Source organism: Vanacampus margaritifer, chromosome 15 (genome assembly GCF_051991255.1).
Source record: "Vanacampus margaritifer isolate UIUO_Vmar chromosome 15, RoL_Vmar_1.0, whole genome shotgun sequence".
Taxonomy (NCBI): domain Eukaryota; kingdom Metazoa; phylum Chordata; class Actinopteri; order Syngnathiformes; family Syngnathidae; genus Vanacampus; species Vanacampus margaritifer.
In genome coordinates, this window is record NC_135446.1 from 19,920,405 (window position 1) to 19,944,067 (window position 23,663).

Consider the following 23,663-nt stretch of genomic DNA (forward strand, 5'->3'; position numbering starts at 1 on the left):
GCAACAGTTCTTTAGGGAGAAGTAGGGGTGTTGTGACGACCACAGGGTTTGCAGCACCAAGGCAGAGTCGCCAGAGCAGTTACTTTTAAATAGGAAATTAATCACAACGCTAACTTTATTAATTCTCTAACGAGCAATCAACAAATTGTGTGCGCGTGTGTCCACTGTCCAGCTCCACCTTTTTGCTCCCCCATCACTGCAGACGGTAGCACACAGGAAACGTCCCATCAATCTACATAGTATTTAGTTTTTTTAAGTAAAAATAAGTACAGTAGTTTCAAAGCTCACTAGTGAAATTTAGTAAAATCACTTTAAGACCTCCAAAGTCCGAAATTCCATTCGCAATAATGGCTCAGCTGTGGCGTCTCCATAATATCACGCTATAAGCACTAAATGTAATCATGACATTAGGCTGAATCCACAGGAGAAAATTAAGCCCCAATCGGAGCTGAGGCCTGTCAATCTTTGTGGCGCAGATACTAACTTATCTGTGGGGTGCTAACGAGTCCGGCCCCCCCCAAGCTGTTGTTATGTATCCACGCATGTGTTCTCTTTTCCAACTGAACACAATTCATCAGCTTGCCAGCGGGACGCCCAGCAGGTCAGGTAGATAAAGTGTACACCTCCCATCAGCCACCTGTCGCGTCATCGAGCGGGAACATGCCGTTCTTTGGGAGCGTGGTCAGGAAGCCCATTAAGACGTCCATTTGAGCCATTTTTCCTCCCCATCCCTTCCACGCCGTCGTCAATACAAAGCGCTCACCTTGAAGCTGGAGTAGCAAAGTGTACGCGTAGGTGGGCGGAGGGCTGACAGTATGGACGGACGGGCTCTCCCAGTCTCCATGGTGACCGGATGGCATAAAGCCACATCTGGGTAGGGCTTGTGTAATGGCCTGTTCACAGCCTTGAGAGCATAAAGTCCACGGACTAACAGAGAAAAAGCTCAACGCGGCTGCACTTTCGTCTACTGTTGACCTAAAACGGTGAACATCCCCCTCGAGTGGCAACTTTGATAAATTGTCCAAAATACAGTGTGAGTAAGAAGACCAAAAAATTAATCCACACATAAAACTTGTACTTAAGCCAGTCTCGACTCTCGACCAGTGATTCTCAGCTCATGTGTTGCGACTCAAAAGTGGGTGGCGGATCCATGATGCGTGTGTGTGACAGACAGGTTGCAAAAAAATGACAGGGGGCTCTTGGTTGACAACAGTTCCGACATACAACATTTCAAGGACAAATATGGTGCACAAGTTAACGGGTTTGTGCAGCGTAACAATATGTGTCCACGTGGCCCAGGAAGTCATGCTCAGTTAGTTGCTGTAAAGTGAGGACCACACTCTCTAATAAAATACTTAAAGTGGAAGCTAACCTTAAACATTTCTTGACAATAATGTTATATGTGACCTCACTAGTCTAAACATGACATTCTGATTAATATTACATTTGTGGAATATGAGTTATGCAGCAAAATCCAACCGTTTTTATCCATCTCAGGGGGCGGCCATTTTGCTAATTGCTGTCGACTGAAGATGACATCAAAATTGGCCTGGCCGGGGCTCAGGTAACAACCAATCACAGCTCAGCTTCAGAAAACAAGTGAGCTGTGATTGGTCTTTGCCTGGGCCCTGAGCAATTGGCCGCCCCTTGAGATGGATAAAAACAGCTGGATTTTGCTGCTTAAATCTTATTCCACTAACGCAATATTAACTGGAATACCATATTTAGACTAGCGGGGCTGCATAGAACATATTACTGCCCCCCCCCAAAAAAAAATAGCGAGTCGACTTCCCCTTTAAAAGTGTATCCCAGGTTGGAGTTTCCTTTTATTTGTTAATAGCATTATTTTGACATCTTTGTGCGAGAAGTGCTATTATTTTGGGTAAGGGACTTTTAAAAAAAAGTACCAAGATGTAATAATAATATGAAATCAATTCAAATAAAAATATGTTTATCTCCAAAGGCTTTTAACGATCCATTTTCTTTATGGTTCTTATAGGTCTTGGCTGATACCAGTTGAGAACAACTGGTCTAGACTACATTAATTTCCATTTATTAAAAAAAAAAAGTTTTTAATGTTGGTGCTCTAGCACCCCCTGTGGGCATTAACGTCAATCACACAAATACATTTGGTCTGTTGCAGGAGGATATTGTCCACTGTGAGACTGATGTACTGTACAACTGTACTGAATCATACTTCTTAAAGTTTTATCCTCTCATGTAAAGTTGTACACATACTACATTGTTCAAAAAATCGAAAAGCATGCCACCAAACAAGCAAATTTAATATTCATAGTGTGAACAAACAATAACAGAGTGGGTTTATGAGTGGCCATTAGGACAGCTGCTGGCAAAAAAAAAAAAAAAAAAAGTCTGTGTGTTTTCCGTCACTTCCAGGAGCCGGACTTTCCCTTGGCGCCACGGGACGTCTTGGTTGCTTTGGACCCGCGCTGGTGGTCACTAACGCGATTGCGCAGCACGTAGATGTCGTACTTCTGCCGCTTGAGCTTCTCGGCAAGCTCGAACTTGTCGGCGTGGAGCTGGTGGAGCCACCCCCACAGGTCCTGCGCCTTCTCCGCCAGTTTGTCCTGGTTGAGGTGGTCGATGTTGAGCGGCTTGCGGCGCTCCAGCAGCGCTTTCTTCTTCTCTTCGCGTGCCGTCAGCTTCTTGCCCTTCTTCTGGTCCACCTTCTGCAGATAACCTCCGAAGGACTTGTTGGTAAAGATCTTCTTCTTCTTGGCCTCTTCTTCGGCACGCAGTTTGGCCGCCTCCTCCTCACGCCGCACTCGCTCCTCCGTCAACTGGGCCTGGCGTTCGCGCTCTTGCTCGGCGCGCTCCCGCTGCTGCTCGGCCCGGTCCGAGCGGCGCCGTTCGATGCGGCTACGTAGGGCCACCAGCTCCTCCTCCTCCTTTTGCCGGTTGGAGAAGTGCAGCTCGATAAGGCCCTGGAGGTCATTGAAGTCCTTCTCTACGCGCTTGCGGTGAAGGTCGTCGAAATCCACCTTCTCGCCTTCCGGCAGCTTGGGCGGTGCAATGTTGGGCACATATGTGGTCTTGGGTCGGCGTTTGGACTCCGGTTTGTCATTCTCCTCCACCTCTTGATCCTCATACTCCTCCTCTTTTTGTTCATCCTCCTCCTGATCGTACTCCTCCTGTTCCTCCAGGATCTCTTCAGTGTCCGACATGTCTTTCCTGGGAGCAGGTAGACCCACCAAGACCGACTGATATTGAAGACTGAGTTCTAGTGCTGGCTTGACTCTTTTAATACTTGGGTGGGATCATGTGACACACCAAATTCCCCACAGGAAAAATTACGAGACAGATGCGAGCGTCTATTTTTCTCCAAGTCTTTCAGCCGTGTCCCCGCCTCCCCAAAGACCCCCTAGCTCCGGTCCGACCTCACGGCGCTCCTCATTCCTTTGTAAAGACACCATGAGAGACTATTTCGGAAGTACAACAGATGCGCTACACACTTGCGCAGCCGCGACCAATAAAATTCAAGCATGTGGATGGATGGCTGTTGAAAAGCTATGCAAGCAGCTATGGTACCAAAATAAGTCTATAAATGTTCACAATGACATTGCTGGGGGCAGCCTATGGAACAATGAATGCATTCATCAATCTAGATTGTTTAAATTCGTCAGAGTCCTTTGACAAAGCCAATTGCAAGTCTTAAGGACGTCAGAGGCAACCACGAGTTACAATCACAAAACTGACCAGCTGTCGCTGACTAAAGGAATGCAACAACAAAACAAAAAAAAAGACACCATGCAGGATGCAGTAATAATATCAGTATTAGTAAACTAGCCACCAGCTTGCCCCTTGATTAACAAATCTGACCATTGGCGCACAATAGTCGACTAAAGATCTTTTTTTTTTTTTTTTGCACAATTGCCACAAAATCGGGAGAATAATTTTCAGAACCATTGCCACCAATCAAGCTGGTGAAAGTCCAACCACAAAGCATACCACAATGTCAGAGACACCCACGAGTCACGACTGTAAAAATTGTGGATGTGAGTTGTCACAATTCCCAATGGAGAGCCCTTACTGGGAACTTTCCTTTTGACTATGGAAAAACAAACAATCAATTGACATTTAGCACCTAGTATCAATAAAATGGCCCACAAACTGGACCTAACTTATCCGTGACTAATAGAGCTGCCATTTGGCAGAGGATAGTCGTTTGATGTACTCGACTTGTTCACAAATCCATAGAGGTTATAACAACTCCTTTGGGGAGTATTTATACCTCTTCTAAGACTCAAAGAGTCTTCTACTGTAGTCTAGTCTTAGAAATGTGAGGCAAAGCAATGTTTCACCTTTGGTTTGAGTGTAGCCTAAGACTCTTCTTAGGCTCATCAAAGTCAATTCATTTCTTAGACTAGGCGTACAATTTAGTTCATCTTAATTAGGCACACTAACTGCAAAGAACCTTCAAAACTCCATTGTAATTGTATTTCGTGCACTAACGCTAACACTTACAGTTAGTGCCTAAGGCCTGATGGGTAATCGCACGTGTAAAGTTCATGTTGCAAGGTTCACACAGGGGTTAGCTTTCCTTTATTTATTCCATCTATCCACGAGTTTTCCATTCATCCTTCTTTACATCCATCCATCCACCTGTCAACATTTACATGTCTCCGTCTTCGCTCTGGAATGTAATTAAAATGTTTCAGCCTTTCCCAGGCTCTCGGCACAGTGGATTAGTTGGAAAAATTTCTCCTGCGCTGCGACATTTAAATAGTGACGTGCAGGAAGGCCTTCGCAAGTCTTGGGGTTATTTGTGGAAAAGGGCAAAAGGCGCCATTGGGAAGGATGAGCTAGCTAAGTGATGGCAGGGACAGGTGCTCTCTCTCTCTCTCTCTCTCTCTCTCTCTCTCTCTCTTTCTGGCACCCGGGAATCCCAATTAAAATGGGCCCTTTGCGCCCCCTTCCACCCAGTAGAACTCATCATCTTCAGCCAGGGTTGAGTTCCAGGCTGGCTCGAAATCTTCACATGAAGATAAGCTAAATGCGACGGGGAAAACCTGGACACCCAGCGGGAAAGGCCTGTTGAGCAAACATGCCGGAGCGCAAAATGAGTGGAGCAGGTGCTCCCAGGCCGCCAAGCAGGACACTCTGCTGGTGGCCACGAACAACTGACAACTAAAAATAGCTGAATCGCAATCACAATATTTATTGGCCAAGTATGTTAAAAACACATACTTGGACACCCAAGGAATTTGTTGCTGGGATGGGAGTCAATCTGGTTGTTTTGACTTTCACCTTTTCCCGCCAGGGTGTCACAATACTTTTGCAAAAAAAAAAAAAAAAAGACAGCAGACAGTTACAGAACTATAACAAAATTTAAATTTTGGGCATACAGGATAGCATGCACAAAAGTACAAGCGGTCATTATACGACCTATAGTGTCAAGATGGTCCATTTTTCACTAGCTCACTTACTAGCAACAGTAACCCTTGCATGATTCAATTGCCTCTGCTGAGCGGAGCTTTTCAAAAATTTAGCCGATTAAGACTTACCTCCACTCATCAATGGCACAAGAGTGCTGAAGTGGCGTGGCAATCATAAGAGTATTAATTTTGACATTTCACAGCATTTGTAATACAATCAACTAATTGATGACTTTGCATCCAAAAATTCACGAGTGGCCCTGCATAAATGAGTGGTTAAAACTGATTTTAGAGGAAACGTTATGTTTTCTTACTCACCTCAATTATTCAGGAGTGTTAAAAGTAACTGGATGCATGATAGAGACCTTGAAGGACCTCTACTGGCCAACATTGTGTAGTACAAGAGGTTTGGGTCCGTAAAGTAGTTTTTCATTGGAATGGTTTAAAAGAAAACTGACATTATTTTTTTTTTTTACTTTTATCGTCCATCTCCCCTTCGACCAGTAAGACTGGAGCTGGTATTTGAACCCAAAACGTCGTAGCTGTGAGGTAGACGTGTTAACCACTAGTGCACCATGCTGCGCAATATAAATATCAAGTTACAAAAAAAAAAGTTGCATTACTCACCCATCCCAGTGTGTCCAAAATATAATTTGATTGTAAAAGCCAGGTAGAAAGGTGAAATTTTCCTGTAGTTTTGAACCATTAAAAGAGAGAGAGATGGAGAAAGAGATTTAATCATGGTTAGGTTACAAGTAATGTTCACTAATTAATTCCTTACGATCGGAAAATTTGTCAGTAAGAAGGGGGCTTTAGGACCCAGATGTGGGAAGGCAGAGCAAGGAGGCAGGGGTGCAGTCCAAAAAGAGGTTTTAATTTCTAATCAAAAAAACTAACTTCAAAATACAAAATAAACTGAACTAACAAAACATGAAGCTAAACATGACAAAACAACTAAGGTGAGACTAACAACATGACATGGATCCTGATACGGCAAAGAGGTCAGCGTGACGTGGCGAAAGACTTACGACAGTGGCAACAGCAAAAATGAACCGACACAGACAGGGGGGAGACAACCGACTAAATACACCAACACTAATGCCATGACAAGACACACCTGGCTGAGGGCACTGATTGGATGACACATGAGGGTAATGGGGACACAGGTGGAAACAATCAGGAGTCAGGGTTGACACACACACCACACGAGGAAGGGCAAGTGACCAGAAACGAGAGGAGTCAGACTTTTCACAATAAAACAGGAAATGACAAGACAAGGGGAAAACACAAGGAAAACAGAGGCTAAACATGACAGGGAAGAAACAAGACTGAAAATAAACATGACAAAATTAGCCCGAGCACTAGTACACGGGACGCTAGCCTATATATTAGCATTTATTTACATGTTTGCTTAACCACATATCGTCAACTTATACAGCACGAAACGTGAGTTAGTTCAATTAAAACAACTAAATGTGCGCCTTCACTTAACTTTATCGTCGAGTTTTTGTTGTGTTTCTCGAATCCATCATTGCTAGCTCAGCCTAGCACACAAATATGTTCAGAGTATTGAATGGATCGGAATACTTTCGTCGTTAAGAAGCTATTTGGGCGACACAGCTCATATAACTTATGTACATACCATCAACATACATGGCGTGGAAACGTGTCAAGCAGGCTATGCTTTGGCTTGCCTTGAGGTGATGTCCATTGCCCAATTAATTAGCCGAGTCAAGAGAAAACTGTACAAGCTTGTACAAACACAGCGCCGGTGCAAGTAACCCGGATGTTGAGTCGAGCATCATGATATTAATAAACGTTTAGAAGTGTTATCAATAAAGTTTTAAAGTGTCTGTATATAGGATGGGGCAATTTCCTCACATAAAGTTGTATTGAAATTCATGGAGATTGGAATTTTGTGGAGGACGCTGTTAAGCATTTAACTAAAAGTTGTCATACAAAAGTAAATACAATCGCCTTGGTGGAAGTAATGAAAGCATATGAGAAAAACACATTCAGCGCCAAAGATGATAATATAAAAAAAGGAACACCAGTACTTTCAAGTCATTTTAATGAAACAAGCACATTTACAAGCAGTAGGTGGTGGATGGTTGGGACGGGGGCACAATGATATGAATTGTGGGTAATGAGTCATAACAAAGTCATAGTGATATTGCATCTACAGTGGGAAACACAACAAGTCAAATAGCACTGAAATACTTTGTTAAACAGGAGGGAATAAATGAGACTGTAAGAAATGTCATGATACTTTTTTTTTTTTATATGGAGAGCTTTTTCAAAAGAAGCATCTGCTCATAACAGGGTTTTTTTTGTATCATATCAAAAATATATATAATGGATCTATGAAACTACACAAAGAGAGAGGACACACATACAATAGTCAAATATTTACAAGTTGTATGTGAGTTGAAAAATTCTTTATATACACGACGACTTTCTTTGTATTCACCACCCCCGAAGAAGAAATAGTGCAACGCTCTTCCGGGATGTCCGCATTTCTAATAACATATTTGATTTCTTCATGGCAGGCAAGGTCGTCACCACATGAAGATTACTGCAAGGCGCAAAAGACACAAAAGAATGTGAGTGTTAGAAAGTCAAGGTGGCAAACTGACTGACTTTTTTTTCTTCTTTTCTGTTCTTTGGTCTCACCTGTGGTTAGTGTCTCTGGACTTTAGAGCTTTTGCCGTTTCCGGAATCCTCGCAGTGACGCTTGCTGCTCATCGGAGCGTAGCTGGAGTGATGCTCCAGCCCTGGAAAGAAAAGCTAAATTGTTAGACATAAATAAATCAATAATATATATATATACATTTTTTTTTTAATCTATTGAATAAATTAACCCTTTTTATCTGTTTCCGTTTTGTAGCAATTAGCAATAGAACATAGCTAAGTTTCAAGATTATTCACAAATCTGTTTAAAACAGTGGTGAAAAGAGTTCTTTGGAACATGGCCCTGGTTGAGCTCTTATACTCTGCTGCCACCTGCTGGCTGTTTTTGTAATAACTACCATTGCTTCAAACATTCTCTTCAGTTGAGAGGCTGCATCAAAGCCTTCTGTATGCTCTAGCATAACCGCCCCCCCCCATAAAAAACGTATAAATACGTCTTTGGGAGCATGGTGATATTTAAAATAGAACTTGTTTTTCATGAACACTGATTTAGAGTAAGCAAAAAGTAGGTCCCTCAGCATTATTCCATTATTTTCAACCCCATCCATGTTCCACTGTACTCTTATTTTTTTATCAATCTAAAATGAAAAGTTACCTTTTTGAAGCGTGGGACTCCTGCCTTGAGAATAGCACATCATGCTGGAACTGACATAGCCTGGAAAAAATAAAGCAGCATGAAGGATTACAGTTCTCCAGGGAAGGACATTATTTCCCCCCGAAAAGTACTGTGGCCTTTTCCTATTACCTTGCTGATGCGTGGCCGCGCCGGCTTGGGAGTCCCCCTGCAGGTACATCATAACGTCGCCGCTCTGCCACTCTGCCTGAGTTTGTCCCGACATGGGATAGCCTGCAGGCACAAAAGACTTGACTGTCACTCTGCAAGTCCACAGAGGAAGTCACAACCTAAACCTTCCTACGGCTAGTTTTTGTGTGAAAGCCTCTCGCTGGAAAAAAAAAAGATGACTCACCGGAAGATGTGGCAGTGGTGGCGGCTGCGTCGTGAGGAGCTTCAGCAGAGTATCCCATCATGTCTGACGAGGGCTTATTGTTTCCGTTGTTGGTGGAAGGAACGGATGCGAGGAGACCTGCAGAATAATGACGATAAAAATAAGCGCAGGAATGATATGTGTAACGGTTAGTTGGTGAGATGTGTGCGAATACAACTTAATAACTTAGCTTCAGTTTCCTTGGCTTTCACTAGTGAATTCATAAGAATTCTACTTATTTGGCTTTTTAAATCTATTATAATGATTTCTTTGAAAATGAATCATTTGTTTTGTGGCAATTTTTTTTACACTAGTCGTCGTCTTGCATTTTTGAAACCTCTTTGGGGCCAAACAGACTGACTTGTAATCACTATGCCTGTTTTCTGACCTCGTTACAAGATAAAAAACTGCACAGACTTTCATGTCAAGTTATATTATGACAGATATGACATTTTCCACGACATCAAAATTCCGCATTACATACCGAGGCCTCTGTAGCAGGACAACTGCTGGTAGATCTGCTTCATGCGCTCGATGTTGAGGCGGCTGGCCTCGGCGTGGTGCACCATCGGCTTGGGGTAGTGCACGCCCACGATGCAGCGCGCCGCCTTCTGCACCGCCTCCGGCGCGTTCCACGGGTCGTAGATGTACTTGGCCGGGAAGCCCCGCAGCACGGGCAGGTAGCGGCGGATGTAGTCGCCGTTGGGGTCGGTGCGGCGGCCGAACACCACGGGGCAGTAGCAGTGGAAAAACTGCTGGAAGAAGGAGCTGCACGAGAGCCACATCCAGCTGCCGGCGTTTACGCTCCAGTCGGCATCTAGAAGCAGCTCCTCGAAAACCTGCACAAAAAACAAAAACAATTCAAGCATCGATTCATCTGACTACTTCTAAAATTAATTAATGGCTTCTTGGGTGTTTTGTGGGTTTCCTTGTGATAACTATTACTACAAAATTTCAAATAGTAAGTCAAAATGGCTGCAGGGGGCCAGGGCTAAAAAATGTTAAAACAATTTCGAGGAGCAAGGATAACAGAGACTGATTCGAAAATGGCTGCTTCAAATTCAAGTGGCAGACTTCCTGTGTATTTTCAAGGTTGACTTTTTGAGGGTCTACTCCTGATAGACATGTCTACCAAGTTTTGTGTTGCTAAATGAAAATAGCGTCATGGGCTGAATTTTCAAAGCAATACTGGTGGCAAATATCTCTGGAAATGAACCACAAAATGGCCACCTCCCAATAAAATGGAAGACCTCCTGTGTTGGGGAATTGAGTCAACCTTCAATATTTCCTCACAATAATATGTTATATGTGACCTCACTAATCTAAACATGACAATCTGATTAATATATATATATATATATATATATATATATATATGAGTTATGAAGCAAAATCCAGCTGTTTTTATCCATTTCAGGGGGCGGCCATTTTGCCACTTGCTGTCGACTGAAGATGACATCGTAGTTGCTCAGGCAAAGACCAATCACAGCTCGCCTGTTTTCTGAAGCCGAGCTGAGCTTTGATTGGTTGTTACTTGAGACCGGAGCAAATGTGATGTCATTTTCACTCGACAGCAAGTGGCAAAATGGCCGCCTTCTGATTTTGCTGCATAACTCATTTTCCACTAATGCAATATTAGCCAAAATCCTGTATTTAGACTAGTGGGGCTGCATAGAACAAATTATTCAAAACTATTCTATACAATCGAAATATTCGTAATTTAGTAACCCCCGCCTGTCTAGTGCATTAGCTTCCAGGTTGATAGCTTCGGGTCGTCCACATACCTTCATGCCCTCCTCCCAGCTGATCCACAGGTCTCCGCGGGTGAGGAAACAAGCCACGGCGTGCCGGGCCAGGTGATGGATCCAGCCCTCCTGACGCAACTGCGTCATGATGGCGTCGATCCACGGGAAGCCGGTGCGTCCTTCGGCCCACTTGGCGAGCGCCTCGGCGTTGCGGTCCCACGGGATCTGCACGCAGATGGGGTTGCTCTCCATCTTGTCGAAGCACGGGTTGTTGGTGGCCGCCGTGTAGAAGAACTCGCGCCACAGCAGCTGGCCGTAAAGCGACAGCGGCGGCGAGCTGTTCTTCTTCACCTTTGTTTCAAGGGAGGAGTCCATTATTTATTAGAAGCATTTTACAATAATTTAGTTGCATTTCCTTTATTTTGTAATAGTTATTATTAACATTTATTTATTTTCAATTATTCATGAGGGGGGTGTTAGCCTTTTTACATCTGTCTTAATTTTGTATGTAAATTTTTTAATTTAAATTCAATTGAATTAAAACTAAATTTATTTGAATTTACTTCAATTGTCATTATTAATTAATTATTCCATTTGTTTTTATTTTATATATAGATTCATTGATTTTACTGAAATTACTTCATTTGTCATTATTTATTAATTAATTAGTTATTTTTGTTTTGTTTTTTATGTTCTATTAGATTTATTTTTTATTATATATTTTTTCTTGCTTTGCAATGGCTTCTCGGAAAACACTTCTCGGGTTTGGTTGTGTTTTTTTTTTTTTTTTTTGGTGACTACTTTAAAAATGCCAGTAAATATACTTCAATTTGTAGCATTTTTAAGCCATTAATATGTTGTCTGCGTGTTATTTTTCAGTAAAATAGGCGTCTCAAAATCTGATAACGGGCCACATCAGGCCTAATGTTCGTGCCCAATCAGAAAGCCGTCAACAATTTTTTTTTGTGGTCGTCCACTTCCGTAGTGTGTATTTACATCACTCAGTGTTTGGCAGAATTTAAGATACATCATCTCTTAATGTCCTTTTTTTTTTTAAAATCTATATATATATATATATATATATATATATATATATATATAAAAATAAAAACAATTTTCATAAATGAACATTTTTCCTTCACATAGACCCATGTGGGTTCCATCTAAAAGGAATGAGAAGCATTCCGTACCTTCTTGTAGAGGTCAGTGAGCTTAAAGTAGAAGAGTCGACACGAGAGGCATCCGAATCGCAGGTAGGGGCTGAGGCCGGTGGGGCTTGCCAAGAGCGAGTTAGCGTTCATGCGAGGACGCTCAAAGTTGGCCACCCAGGCCTGCCACCAAGAGAAGAAAGCCGGATTAGGAACTGCACTTGCTCAGGAAATGAGCATTGAAATGTACTTTGTCAACGTGTGATGTGACGAACCTTCCTCTCCAGGTGCCTCTCGAGTCTCGTGAGGGCTTCGGACTCCCCTCCGGGCCACACGGCTGACGCCAAGCCCTCCGTATCGAAACCTGTGAGAGGAACATCAAATGTTACGAACGGTAATTGTGGCGTCGACGCTTCTTCTGTTCCGTTGTACTGACCCAACTCCTCCAGAGACGGAACCCCAAATTTGTCGTCGTGGTCGTCGGACAGCGGCGTGTTGCACTTCCCCATCACGTCGGCCGTGATGAACTCAGCCGGCACCTCCACGGGGTCCATGCGGCTGATTAGGGTCTGGAAGCGCTTGTAGGTGAGCGGCGACTGACCGCCGTTCAACTCGATGATCCTGGAGGTTGAGATTAGAGTTCAGTGGCGGTCCGATGAGGACTGGAAGGCGGTAATAGGAGGTCCCGATCATCGACTTACTTGTCAAGATCATAGAGCGTGTGTGAGATCCGAACCGTCACCTCCACGCCGGCCTCAGAGGCCAGCTTCTTGATGGCGGCATCCCGCTCCTTTCCGAATGGCTCCGAGTCGTACTCGTAAGACAGGCGAGATATTTTCCACTCCTGGAGAACCAAGTAACAGTAATTTTATAGTAAGCAATTCAGTTAAAAGGAAGGTGAAACATTGAGTCAGATTTTTGTTGAGACACTAGGAGGCATTAGTGATTCATCTTGGATGAATAAATTCTATTTTAAATATTACCATGGTCTCTAAAATGTATTTATAAGTTTTTTTTATGCTAGAGCATACAGAGAAGGCTTTAATGCAGCCTCTGAACTGAAGAGCATGCTTAATGGTAGTTATTACAAAAACGTCCAGCAGGTGGCAGCAGAGTATAAGAGATCAACCAGGGCCATGTAGCAAAAAGGCTTGTTACCCCAGTGTTTTAAACAGATTCGTGAATAATGTTGAAACTTAGCTATATTCTAATGCTAATTGCTACAAAACGTAAACTGATAGAAACACTTTTTTTTCTCCTGATGAAAGAAGAGACTCTAATCTTTCATTTAGTAGGTTTCATGTTTTAAAGAAATACAACACAATATTCTGTGGGCCTTGCAAAATCAGTCCAAATCCAGTAAAACAGCCGGGATCAAAGGGGGTTGCTTCAGTGAAAATGGCTGCGAGTAAATTAGTTAATGACCTGCAGAAACCTGCCGTTTGATTGTAGCAAAAATTATACGTTTCAACAAACTATAAAATTGGTCACTATAAAATTGTGAATAAAGGGAACAGCGATAATATTCAGATTATCGTCTCTACATATATGTAGAAAACTAATATCAATATTGAGTATCAATAGTCATATTGTGCATCTAATGAAATTTTGTTTGCTTGTTACAGTCAAAGGCGATATTGGCGTCCCACCTTGAAGAGCCTTGGAAAGACATCGGTGGGTTGGCCCCGGATCACAAACAGACGGGAGTTGAGCTTGCGGAGGTTCGAGTCCAGGTCCTCCAGACTCTGCAGCAGGAATCTATGGGAGGGCACAAAGGAGGCAAATGTAAACTTCCAACACTTCAAATTTAAAAAAAAAAAAACAAATTTCCTCCATGAATAATCTCCTTAAGAAAATGGCAGATGTATGCAGGCCGCAACATCCACTCACATGAACCGGCAGGTGGATTGGGTTTGTGTAGGTGGCAGAGAAACACAACTTTTTATCCGCCTAACACACTCACAGTAAGCGGCACTAATTCAGAGCTTCCCGTGCTGTTTCCATGGCGACCAAAGTTGGGTAGGTGGAAGCCTCCCGCTCGAGCTTTTTCCGCAAGATTCCAGCTCACAGTAAAGTATTACATTATTGACATGATACGAAGCAAACTGTTAAGAGAAAAACGTTTTAAAAAACTAAACAATTTTTAAAGACTTTTCCAGATTTGAAAGCCTTTTTCTGTGATCACGAGAGCATACTTTTTATTTTACTTTGTGGAAAGTTCACCACGATAGCTTTGTCAGGATTAGCTCTCTCGCTACTCGCTACTCTGCTCCGGCGAGATAGTCAAGGGGGGTCTCGATGTGAAATTAGGTCACAAAGACGGGGAGGAGGAGGAGTGGGCGTCGACCAACACACTGACCCACTTGTGTAACCGACAAAACTGGGGGTTCACCTCGAGTGTTCCCACAGCTGAGACGCACAATAGTTTCCTCTTTTCGGCGGCCAAGGTTTTGTATTCACGCATGACAAAAAAGTGTCCACGTCAGCGGTTGTGTAACAAACATGGACGTGCACGTTACATACTCGCGTGGGACCTCCGCACCCCCTTTTAACCTGAACATCCACACACACTATCCATTAGGCCATCATTTTCACACTTCAAGTCATTGAATACATACTCCGGCCTGGCCGATGTAATCGGCCAATGTTAGCGCTTCTAAAATTGGCAAAATCTGCTGTTTTTTGGAGATTGTTTTCCCCCCAAAACACAATTTCTGTCTATTTTTGCCAATGTTGTGAAGTTAAAAAAAACAGTCAAATATTCTGCCTGTAATTGATATATTTATTGTTGTAACTAACTAGTGAACTTGTGATCGCCCGATTTCCATGGAAAGTATGCGATTAGCATATGTTGATCAATGTCTTTCATTGCCAATCACAAACATGATCACCTGCAGCTCGTACCTTGCAGCCAACTAGAGACCAGCGGCCCCGCCCCTTTTTTCCTTAACACTGCATGTTACAGACCAAACCAGTAACTGAATCATAATATATGTTTGTGCATTTTTTTGCACCATCAATTTGAAATAATCTCCTGCTTTATAATAAAGGAATGGAAATGTGTAATGGATTTTTTTTTTTTAATCGGATGAATCAATTCATCAAAATAATTGACATATTAATAGATTATCAAAATAATTGTTTGTGGACAGCTCTAAAACTGAAAAAAATGTGTGGCAAATCCATGTGATCGGGATCGACCAATCTCACTCAACTCATGGATAATTGGTATCAGAATCTGTACAATAAAACCCTGATCAGTAAACCCTATGTTGTAACCACAGACTAAAAAAAACGTTATTTTATTCACTATATTTGTTTTTAATTAATCAGCTCATTGATTATTATTGGGATTTTATTCTGCCAAATATTGGAAATGGTATTAAAAAAAAATCCTGTTCAATGAGCTAATTATTTTTTTGGATGGTACTTGATGTACAAAGTTTCAGCACAACTGCCATTAACATTTGCCAGTCATTTCATGAGACTATCTTCTATGTTTACATCCAACTCATAAAGCATATTTATTTGCAAAATATCTGCATGTTTGTACACAGTACACACTACAATAAGTATATTGTAAGGGTTCCGATACGTAGAATCAGTGTGTGCAGTTGAATGTGTGTGTGTGGATTATGGAGGTCTCACCTCCACCTGTTGATGCCCACGTTGGACGAGCCTGCAAACCAGGGATCGAGGATGTAGATGCAGCGGACAGTGTCAGCCCCCAGCAGGGAGTCCTTGAAGGACGGGTTGTCGTGGAGCCGCAAGCCCTTCCTGAACCAGTGGATCGTATTCACGACCATCACTCAAATGGATGGAGGCCTCAAGCTTGGAAATGTCCTTTTGTTTTTTAAATCCGGCTTGTTTATACTAACTCAAATCCAGGCACAATAACAAAAAGGAAACACAACTTTTTTAAAAAAAAAATCTGTAAATATGATGGCCAAGGTGTGAAGGAGTTAACCTTGCTCTAATAAAACCTTTTCCATCGTGACGAAGAATTTAGAACGCGTGAGAGTCTGAACCATTTGGCCCTCAAGAGGCTGCACGCGCGCCACGGCAACGTGACCGGCAACCCGACGGGTTCTAGGACCTGCGCGGCTGGCAAACAAGGCAGCCTTGTTGTATAACTTGTTTTTCAAAAAACAATCAAAAACACGGAAAATTCCGCAGATTTCAGTTTTGTTCACACAAATATGCCACCAAAAGGCACGATCTTATCCAAAGTTGCAAAAAGAGATGCCGATACGAGTTTGCTCTTCGATCGTAATGTCCCCGCCACAACACGGGGAAAGCTGGTTATGTAAATACACGTAACAACAGCGAATAGATCCAAAAAAACAACAGATCGCAACGCAAATATACACTTATCTCTTGTAATTATCTCCCGAATCTTTGTGCCTCGCATCCGACGCGGTTGAACCCCTGTTTTGGCTGTTTTGATGGCTAAACTTCTTCCGCAACGTACACGGACGTCTACTCGCTTCTCGCGCCGCACCTTCTGCCTTGTCCCCGCCCACTGGATGACGCACTTTTAGCTTTACGGTCTGTGATTGGTCCGGGTCGCAACCCAGTCACGTTTCCACAGCGTGGTTTCTTCGCTGGAGAACACGAGAGAAGCTTCACAGTCATGTAACAGTGCTGCGGATGACGCCTTGTGACCCAATTACTATAATATGAATCCGCATTTTATTTCTTATTCTACTTCAGTCCATCGCTCTTTAATGAAATACTCAGAATTAATAATATATTTTTTTTAAGTAACTAGGTCGTCGCAATAAATAAATAAACAAAAACTAGGCCGTCACAGTTTTTGGCCTGACGAGACTTCCGAGTTCAGAGGTCGTGCTTGTAGCTATTTAAGGCAAGGCAAATCAACCCAAATTTATTTCAATTTCGACAATTCAAAGTGCTTTTCGTACAACATTGAAACCAAAAAGAAAAAGAGAAACAAAATGTTATTAAGACATTGCAAAAATCACAATACAATAATCTAAAAATAATAAGATTAAAATGGTTAAAACTAAGAATTAGTCTAGATCAATTAAACTGCAAACCATGTTGCATTTGTGTTATTTAGCTTTATTCACCCCACTCTGAAAAAAAAATCTTACAATTAATAATATTGTAACAAATTAAATATTGTTGTTTCGAAATCATTTAGTGTGCGGCCTGCCCATTTGGGGTCATTTTAGTGTCACCGACTTCAGTGGGCAAATTATTATTATTTTTATTTTTTTAACACTTGAATCACTTCAATCTTGAGAAGAAGAAAAAAAGCTCTTCAAGGTGTAATTAGATAGCAGCATCGCTAGGGGTCAGTAGTGGTTTTGGGCATTTTTGGCAGGACGCCACGAGCCTTCCGAGTTCTAGGTCACACGTGAAGCCTATTTATGTAAGTTTTGTGAAAAACAATAAGTAAACTTAATTAAGGCACATCTAGTCAATAGGCGCACACGTCCACGTTATATTTACAGCATTAAAAGTACTGACATTAATCATAGACAAGTGTTTATATGTATTAAGTGCTTTTTCAGTCGTTTTACTCGACTCAAATGCTTTGTTTACATTCAGAGAAACTGAATTAGACCAGGAAGTCTTGCAAGACACAGCAAAGGTATGGAAACTAACGCTTGCACAAATATAAAGCATACTTGTTTTACTTGCATTTTAATGCATTCAGACTTTAAATTTGTTTGTTTGTTTTCAATCTTTAAAATTGAAAAACAAAAATATCTACCTTTTTTTCTCTCTCTCTCCACAAGATCACCTTATATAAATACGGCTCGTATTATGTAAGGGGAAATTAAAGCAGACACGTGAATTGTGCATTTAAACATTGTGTCCACTAGATGGCGGTAAAACACCACTTCAAGGGCATCCTGGGAATTTGCTGGAGAAACGATTGAAGGATGATATGGTATGCTTTGGATGTTGAATCCTTCCAATCTCTCTCTCTCTATATATATATAAAATATTTAATATATATAATAATATAAATATACGGTATGTTTAGGATTGTGGGTTTTTCCTTTCCATAGATAGATAGATAGAGAGATGGATAGATAGATAGATATCTTCTTAATACCATGGCCGTATATGAATAAAATTAAGACATATGTGTTTAAATATAAGTAGTTTGAGAGTAATCATATCCAGTCCAGACATCATATTCCAAGCACACGATAGGATCAGGACTACTATATATAGCTCAGGGTGTAGAGATGGCTGTCGGCTGTTTGATCCCCGGTCTTCCTAAGTCATGTGTCGTTGTGTCCTTGGGCAATTCATTTCACACACATTGCCTCCAGTGCTACTTACACCGGTGCATGTAAGGTGTGAACGTTTGGTGGTGGTCGGAGGGGCCGTAGACGCACACTGGCAGCCACGCTTCCGTTAGCCTGCCCCAGGGCAGCTGTGGCTACATAAGTAGCTTACGGCTACTACAGTGTGAATGTGTGAGTGCAAGAATAATTCATTATATTATTCATTCCATTGTAAAGCATCTTTAATTGTCTAGGAAAGTGCTATATAAATCTGATGCATTATTATTAAATGTTTTACTGATGCTGAAGAAAAGCACTTGATAATGATTTGCTGTTACCAGGCAACCAGGCCTTAACAAACCCGCATCACACAGTGCATGTGCGGATTCAGCTGGCAGCTGCCCACTTAGTCAGTGCAGCAAGTGCAACTTATGTGCAACAGCTGTTTACAGCAACATGTATACCGTATAGTTAAGTATTAGTTATGTATACCATATAGTTAAGTATTAGAAAAGTGACACTTTTTACAGTAACTTATTTATGGAAGAAAAGTGAAGGATGTATGAAATGAAGGAAGGATGGTATAGAAAGGCAGGACAGGAGGAGAATTGGTGGAAAGTCCAAAATTTGTACTCACCGGAGGAAGAAAACAAGGATGGTATGGAAGGAAGTCAGAAAAGATGAAGGAAGGGAGGTAAGAATGAAAATTATGTAAGGAAGGAAGGAAGCAGGTCATATTTGGGCATTTTGCTAAAATGAAGTGTCGCAAAATGTTGCTTTGAGTGCAGCGTCATACTTTAGATGTCTCCAAAGATGGCTCAGATCCAAGTTTGGAGCATCCTCGACTGTTCCTTCGGATGGCTCAAATTTTACTGCGGGGGACATAAATTGTTACGAGGCGCTCCGAGTGGGCCCGTTAGCGCCAGATGTTGTTCCAAGCCCGCAGAGCTGTAAAATATTTATACAAAAGATTTACATGCCTTTGCTTTGTTGCCTAAAGTGGAGCACATGTACTGTAAGCAGGCCGTAAACAAAACGGAAGCATTGTAGCGCTTATGTGATAGTTTCATCGCAGTTTATCGAGCAACCCCACCTTGGAGGCCAATAATGAGTCCATAAAAATAACGGAAATGTGCAATTATTTTCCCAGACATAGCATTTCTGAAAGTTTGATACCACTTATTTTCAGACAGATACTGTACGCAGATGATAAGTCACCAATGTGTCAAACCGACGTCGTACAGCGCCAACTACTGTTGAGGAGGACTTATTCAACGTCAGCTATTAGTGGCTGGTATTGGCTAGCCTGGCAAGCCGCACCCACGTTCTTTGTCCATAAACAACAATTCGGAACCGGCTGAAAACAGGCCGGCCAATCAAATACGTCCATTTGTGTGACGTCGTCTTCCCTAACGCTGTTTGAATATTAAAACAGAGTGACTTATGACAATCTTCAAGGTTTTCCCGCAACTATCTCTCTTTGGCTACGAGCCATGTTGTATTTTTACTTCGTCTCTGCAAAAAAGAAGAAGAAAATACTTTAACAAGTCCCTTTTCTGACGTCACGTCCACTCTTTGCTCATTGGTTAATTCCACTGTCTGTTAGCTGTTAGAACGCCGGGATTGAGTCTGGATTTCCAGGCTACGTGTTGGCAGCATTCACGAGTACCCAACACCTTAAAATAACGCTGGTGTTAGCTTGATACCCATGGTACCGGTACTAAGCTAAATTCGATTTTGAATTTCAATTTTAAGGTCAATTGCACATTGACATTCCCAAATGTAGCAGTTGAAAACAATCCCCATAGAAATAAAAAGAAAATACAGGAAACATAGTCAAATAAAATCAAGATAATAAAACATTTTTTGAGTGTACAGCAATTTCCTAGTGTAGAGTAACGGCACTCTGGTATTATTATTAAAATTTTAAATGTGGGTGAAAGGGGTTTGCGCATTGTGCACCCCTAAATTGTGGTGACACATGTACAACACCGCAATTTGCTTCTGCAGATTGTTTTGTGGCTGTCAATCAACATAGACTCCTCCTCCAAGTTGTGCACGAGGAGCCCCTTGCACTCACGTCTGCAGAGCGTCGAGCGAAGGGACGGAAGGCAAAGTTTCATTTGGTCCGCCGGCCGACGTCGCTTGAGCAATCCCGGGCAATGACGCGCGCGGTACGGTGATGTGCCCACCGCGGATGGCTTTTTAAACTGCGAACGCGCGCAGGCACGCACGCACGCATGCCCAGCAGTATGCGGCGCAGCGATGGCAGGCAACGGTAAGAGCACCGTGGTGAGGACGCTGGAGGACCTAACGCTCGATTCCGGTTATGGTGGCGCGGCGGACTCGGTCCGGTCGTCCAGCGTGTCGCTGTGCTGCTCCGACCCGCCCCTGCAGTCCCTCTTGCACGGCGGCAACCGCTGGCATCTGACGGAATCCATGCACAGCCGACAGAACAGTTTGGACACGGTCAACACCGTGCTGGCCGAGGACACGGAGGCGCTGGAGTGCGCGGCCCAGCTGTGCGCCAAGCTGCCCGAGCCGGAGGAGGTGCCGTGGAGCCTGGCCGAGGTGGAGGGCGCGCTGCGCCGGCGGCGGCGGGACGAGGAGCCGCCGTTGCCGCCGCCGTCCCCGGAAGTGCTGGCGCGGCTCTCCGCGCTCGTCAGCCGCGCGCTGGTGCGACTGGCCCGGGAGGCGCAGCGGCTCAGCCTGCGCTACGCCAAGTGCACCAAGCTGGAGGTGCACACCGCCGTCAAGGTGGTGCTCTCGTGGACCATTTCCGTCAACTGCATCGCGGCGGCGCTCAGCGCGCTGTCGCTGTACAACATGAGCGGCGCCGACAAATTCAGCCGCGGCAAGTCGGCGCGCTGCGGACTCGTCTTCTCCGTGGGCAAGTTCTTCAGGTGGATGGTGGACAGCCGCGTGGCGCTGCGCGTCCACGAGCACGCCGCCATCTACCTGACGGCGTGCGTGGAGAGCCTCTTCCGGGAGGTGCTCGGCCGCGTGGCGCGCAGCGAGCTGCTGCGGCGGGACGACGGCGTGCCCGACCTCAGCCTGGAGGCTCTGGAGCAGGCGGTGGGTGCGGACTCGGAGATGTGGGGGCTGCTGCAGCCGGGCCAGCACCTCATCTGCGGCAAGAACTCCAGCGGTAAGTAATACTTGTAGTTCCAAGGTCCCAAACGGCTCAGCATTGCCTAAAAAGTTCTGATATAAAGGATCAATCTGCCCCCCTGAAGTTGGTTGGTTCTTTAAAAGTTCTCCCTTTAACATGATAAATTAACCTCAGAACTAAATTGGGGTACACTTGGAGATATAGTTCCAATAAAAGTTCCAGAAACTTTGAAGGATCTGCACATCTGAGGACCTCTCAAAAGTACTGCCCCCCCCCCCCCCTTCCCTAGCTGGTTCCAATAATTCCATAACTCTACTAATGAAACATGGATTTACAACTAGTTGAATGGTACCTTTGTCATGGCCGGAGGGGGTCTGTAATCGCTTTTACTGGCACTAAGCAACTTTGAGGATGGTGGTAGGAACACTGCCACCAAAAAAAAAAAAAATACAAATGTTTATTGCTTTAAAGCTACACATCACCTAACGTTCTTGTTCCTGGATCTCTAGCTAGAATTCTCTCTTACCCTGGAACTAAATTTCGACAATGGTCAAAACGCCCAATGATCCTGCAAAAGTTTCTGGTTTTGTGGCAATGTTCTTGGTCCCACAGTCCTAGAAACTTGCATTTCTTTTACAATTGTCCTCCAAAAGGTTCTAGTTCAACAGTAAAGTTCCTGGTTTTATAATCCCGGAAACATGTGGTACTCTGTACTTGTAATTCAAAGAAATCACACAAAGCAAAATGTTCCTAGTTCCGGGGTGAAGCTCTTGGTGCTATAGTTCCTGAAACGTTCTTGTGTAGCAATGTGTGCGTGTACATGCAATACAAGCTGAATTTCCTCTGTGGACATCCAAAAGTGGCAAATGATCCAATTATAGCCAATAACTGTGCGCATTCATTTTGTACTAACGATGTTGCTGTTTATCTTTTGTTTGCCGCATATGTGTGTGTGTGTGTGTTAATTTGGGGCAGAGATGCAAATCTGCCCAATTAAGATAAGCGTGAAATAGTAACCGTGTCGTGGATGATGTTTTTCAAATAAGTGCGTGTTGTGTGTGCACAAGTATGGAGATGCAAATGAGCGCAAAACAAAGATGACGCACGCACTTGCTGATCCTGTGGGCTTACACCTTGCCAACATGTCCTTGCGCAGTAAGAGAGACGGTTGTCCCCAAGACGAAGAAATTGTGATCGCCAAATTGAAATGGTGTGCTCGAGTATAACATGACAGGTCGTTTTCTAGCCCCCCTTCCAAAAAAAGCACTTGAATTCCAGGCCAAATCAGACAATGCCTGATAGTACGCTATACGTCCAATATACTGTCCAAAGCGATGATCCTGATGACTTTTAACGATTTTCCACACTAAGATGGCAGCGGAGCTTACTTCTTTCAACTCGACACCCTTCAGGGATTATTGTTGTCTGTAACTGCAAGATTAGAATTGATTTTTATCTGGTAACATGGTTGCAAATCCAGTGAAAGCTTGAAAAGTAGAGCACGATCGGTGGCGACGCTGTATACTGATTCAGCTCACGTTTTGAAACCGTTTTACCACACAGGAAGTAGTAGAATTGTCTCTCCGCCAGAGAAGGCAAAAAGGTATAAGGTGGAAAACTTGTAAAGATGATAGAGAGAGGTGCGCTATGTTAGCATTTGTTAGCTGTCATTAGCATGGTGGTCAGTATTAGCCCTTAGCCGTTGTTAGCACTTGTTTGCCATCATTAGTGGTGACTGTCGGTTGTGAGCATCTGTTAGTGGTAACTCGTGGTTGTTAGCAGTCATTAGCTAGCTGTTGTTAGCAGTCACTGGCTGTCATTAGCAGCCGCTAGCTGTCAGCATTTGCTAGCAGTGGTTGTGGTTGTAAGCATACACTAGTCGGCGTTAGTGATCATAAGCGCACTTTAGTAGTTAGTGTTTTGCTGTCATGAGCTTTTGTTAGCTTTATGCTAGTATCCTTAACTGTATTTCTAAGGATAATGTTGTCCAATGAGTTTGAAATTATGTTAAACTGTTTTGGGATAATAGTTTGTGGAATACTTTTGGTTTAATCTATTAATATAGGCAATTTTAAGCGCATGAAAAGTTCACTACATGCAAAAGCTCAGAGTTCCTAGTCAAGTCATGATCCGGGCCGACGTCTGTTGGTTTTGCAATTCTCATCGTGTTGATTGTGCGCGATTACGTCTCATTTGTTGCGACCTTCCCCAAGGAGCCGCCGGTTGCGGGACAGATGACACAGCGGCAGAATGCTATTGCGTAGCCGCTCTATTAAATTAGCAGCGGGATGTCTCCACTTTCTCCTCCCCGCTTCC

General features: G+C 43.3%; 4 protein-coding genes across 7 annotated transcripts in view; 1 reads left to right on the forward strand and 3 right to left on the reverse strand.

Annotated features, from left to right (window-relative positions):
* LOC144035682 (liprin-beta-1-like) overlaps window positions 1–7,174 on the reverse strand; it is a 52,857-nt gene extending 45,683 nt beyond the window's left edge. For both annotated transcript variants that reach the window (XM_077545601.1, XM_077545600.1), the window contains exons 1-2: window positions 7,039–7,174; window positions 6,024–6,085 (exon numbers count right to left, since the gene is read on the reverse strand). The gene's annotated coding sequence lies outside the window, so the exon portion shown is untranslated. The remainder of the gene's footprint in view (window positions 1–6,023; window positions 6,086–7,038) is intronic.
* Window positions 2,265–4,878, reverse strand: tnnt2c (troponin T2c, cardiac). The gene has a single exon (XM_077545607.1). The coding sequence runs from the start codon at window positions 3,183–3,185 to the stop codon at window positions 2,388–2,390; it is 798 nt and encodes a 265-aa protein (XP_077401733.1). The 5' UTR covers window positions 3,186–4,878; the 3' UTR covers window positions 2,265–2,387.
* Window positions 7,175–7,450: 276 nt separating the features above from the next.
* Window positions 7,451–16,487, reverse strand: LOC144035683 (cryptochrome-1-like). The gene is made up of 13 exons (XM_077545602.1): window positions 15,615–16,487; window positions 13,616–13,724; window positions 12,668–12,810; window positions 12,403–12,587; window positions 12,242–12,330; window positions 12,009–12,149; window positions 10,858–11,169; window positions 9,558–9,912; window positions 9,056–9,172; window positions 8,833–8,934; window positions 8,683–8,742; window positions 8,070–8,170; window positions 7,451–7,971 (listed from the first exon to the last, which is right to left on the reverse strand). Exons 1-12 carry the CDS (start codon window positions 15,770–15,772, stop codon window positions 8,076–8,078), a joined length of 1,866 nt encoding a protein of 621 aa, XP_077401728.1. The 5' UTR covers window positions 15,773–16,487; the 3' UTR covers window positions 7,451–7,971; window positions 8,070–8,075.
* Window positions 16,488–17,549: 1,062 nt separating this feature from the next.
* Window positions 17,550–23,663, forward strand: part of LOC144034474 (ankyrin repeat- and BTB/POZ domain-containing protein 3-A-like) — a 63,563-nt gene continuing 57,449 nt past the window's right edge. Inside the window, exons 1-3 of one of the 3 annotated variants that reach the window (XM_077543235.1) lie at window positions 17,550–17,586; window positions 17,822–17,889; window positions 20,246–21,383. In XM_077543235.1, coding sequence (XP_077399361.1) covers window positions 20,501–21,383 — 883 coding nt within the window. In that variant the 5' untranslated portion in view covers window positions 17,550–17,586; window positions 17,822–17,889; window positions 20,246–20,500. Of the gene's footprint in view, window positions 17,587–17,821; window positions 17,890–20,230; window positions 21,384–23,663 lie in introns of those variants that run through there. The other 2 variants (XM_077543237.1, XM_077543236.1) reach the window with 2 other exon arrangements.

Excerpts from the sequence above, each read along its gene's own strand:
- tnnt2c (XM_077545607.1), bottom strand. The coding sequence starts at position 3,185 with ATGTCGGACACTGAAGAGATCCTGGAGGAACAGGAGGAGTACGATCAG.
- LOC144035683 (XM_077545602.1), bottom strand. The coding sequence starts at position 15,772 with ATGGTCGTGAATACGATCCACTGGTTCAGGAAGGGCTTGCGGCTCCAC. Across the intron at positions 13,725-15,614 it reads GTGGGCATCAACAGGTGGAG|ATTCCTGCTGCAGAGTCTGG; the intron begins GTGAGACCTCCA and ends GCCCTCCCATAG. Across the intron at positions 8,935-9,055 it reads CACCACTGCCACATCTTCCG|GCTATCCCATGTCGGGACAA; the intron begins GTGAGTCATCTT and ends TTGTGCCTGCAG.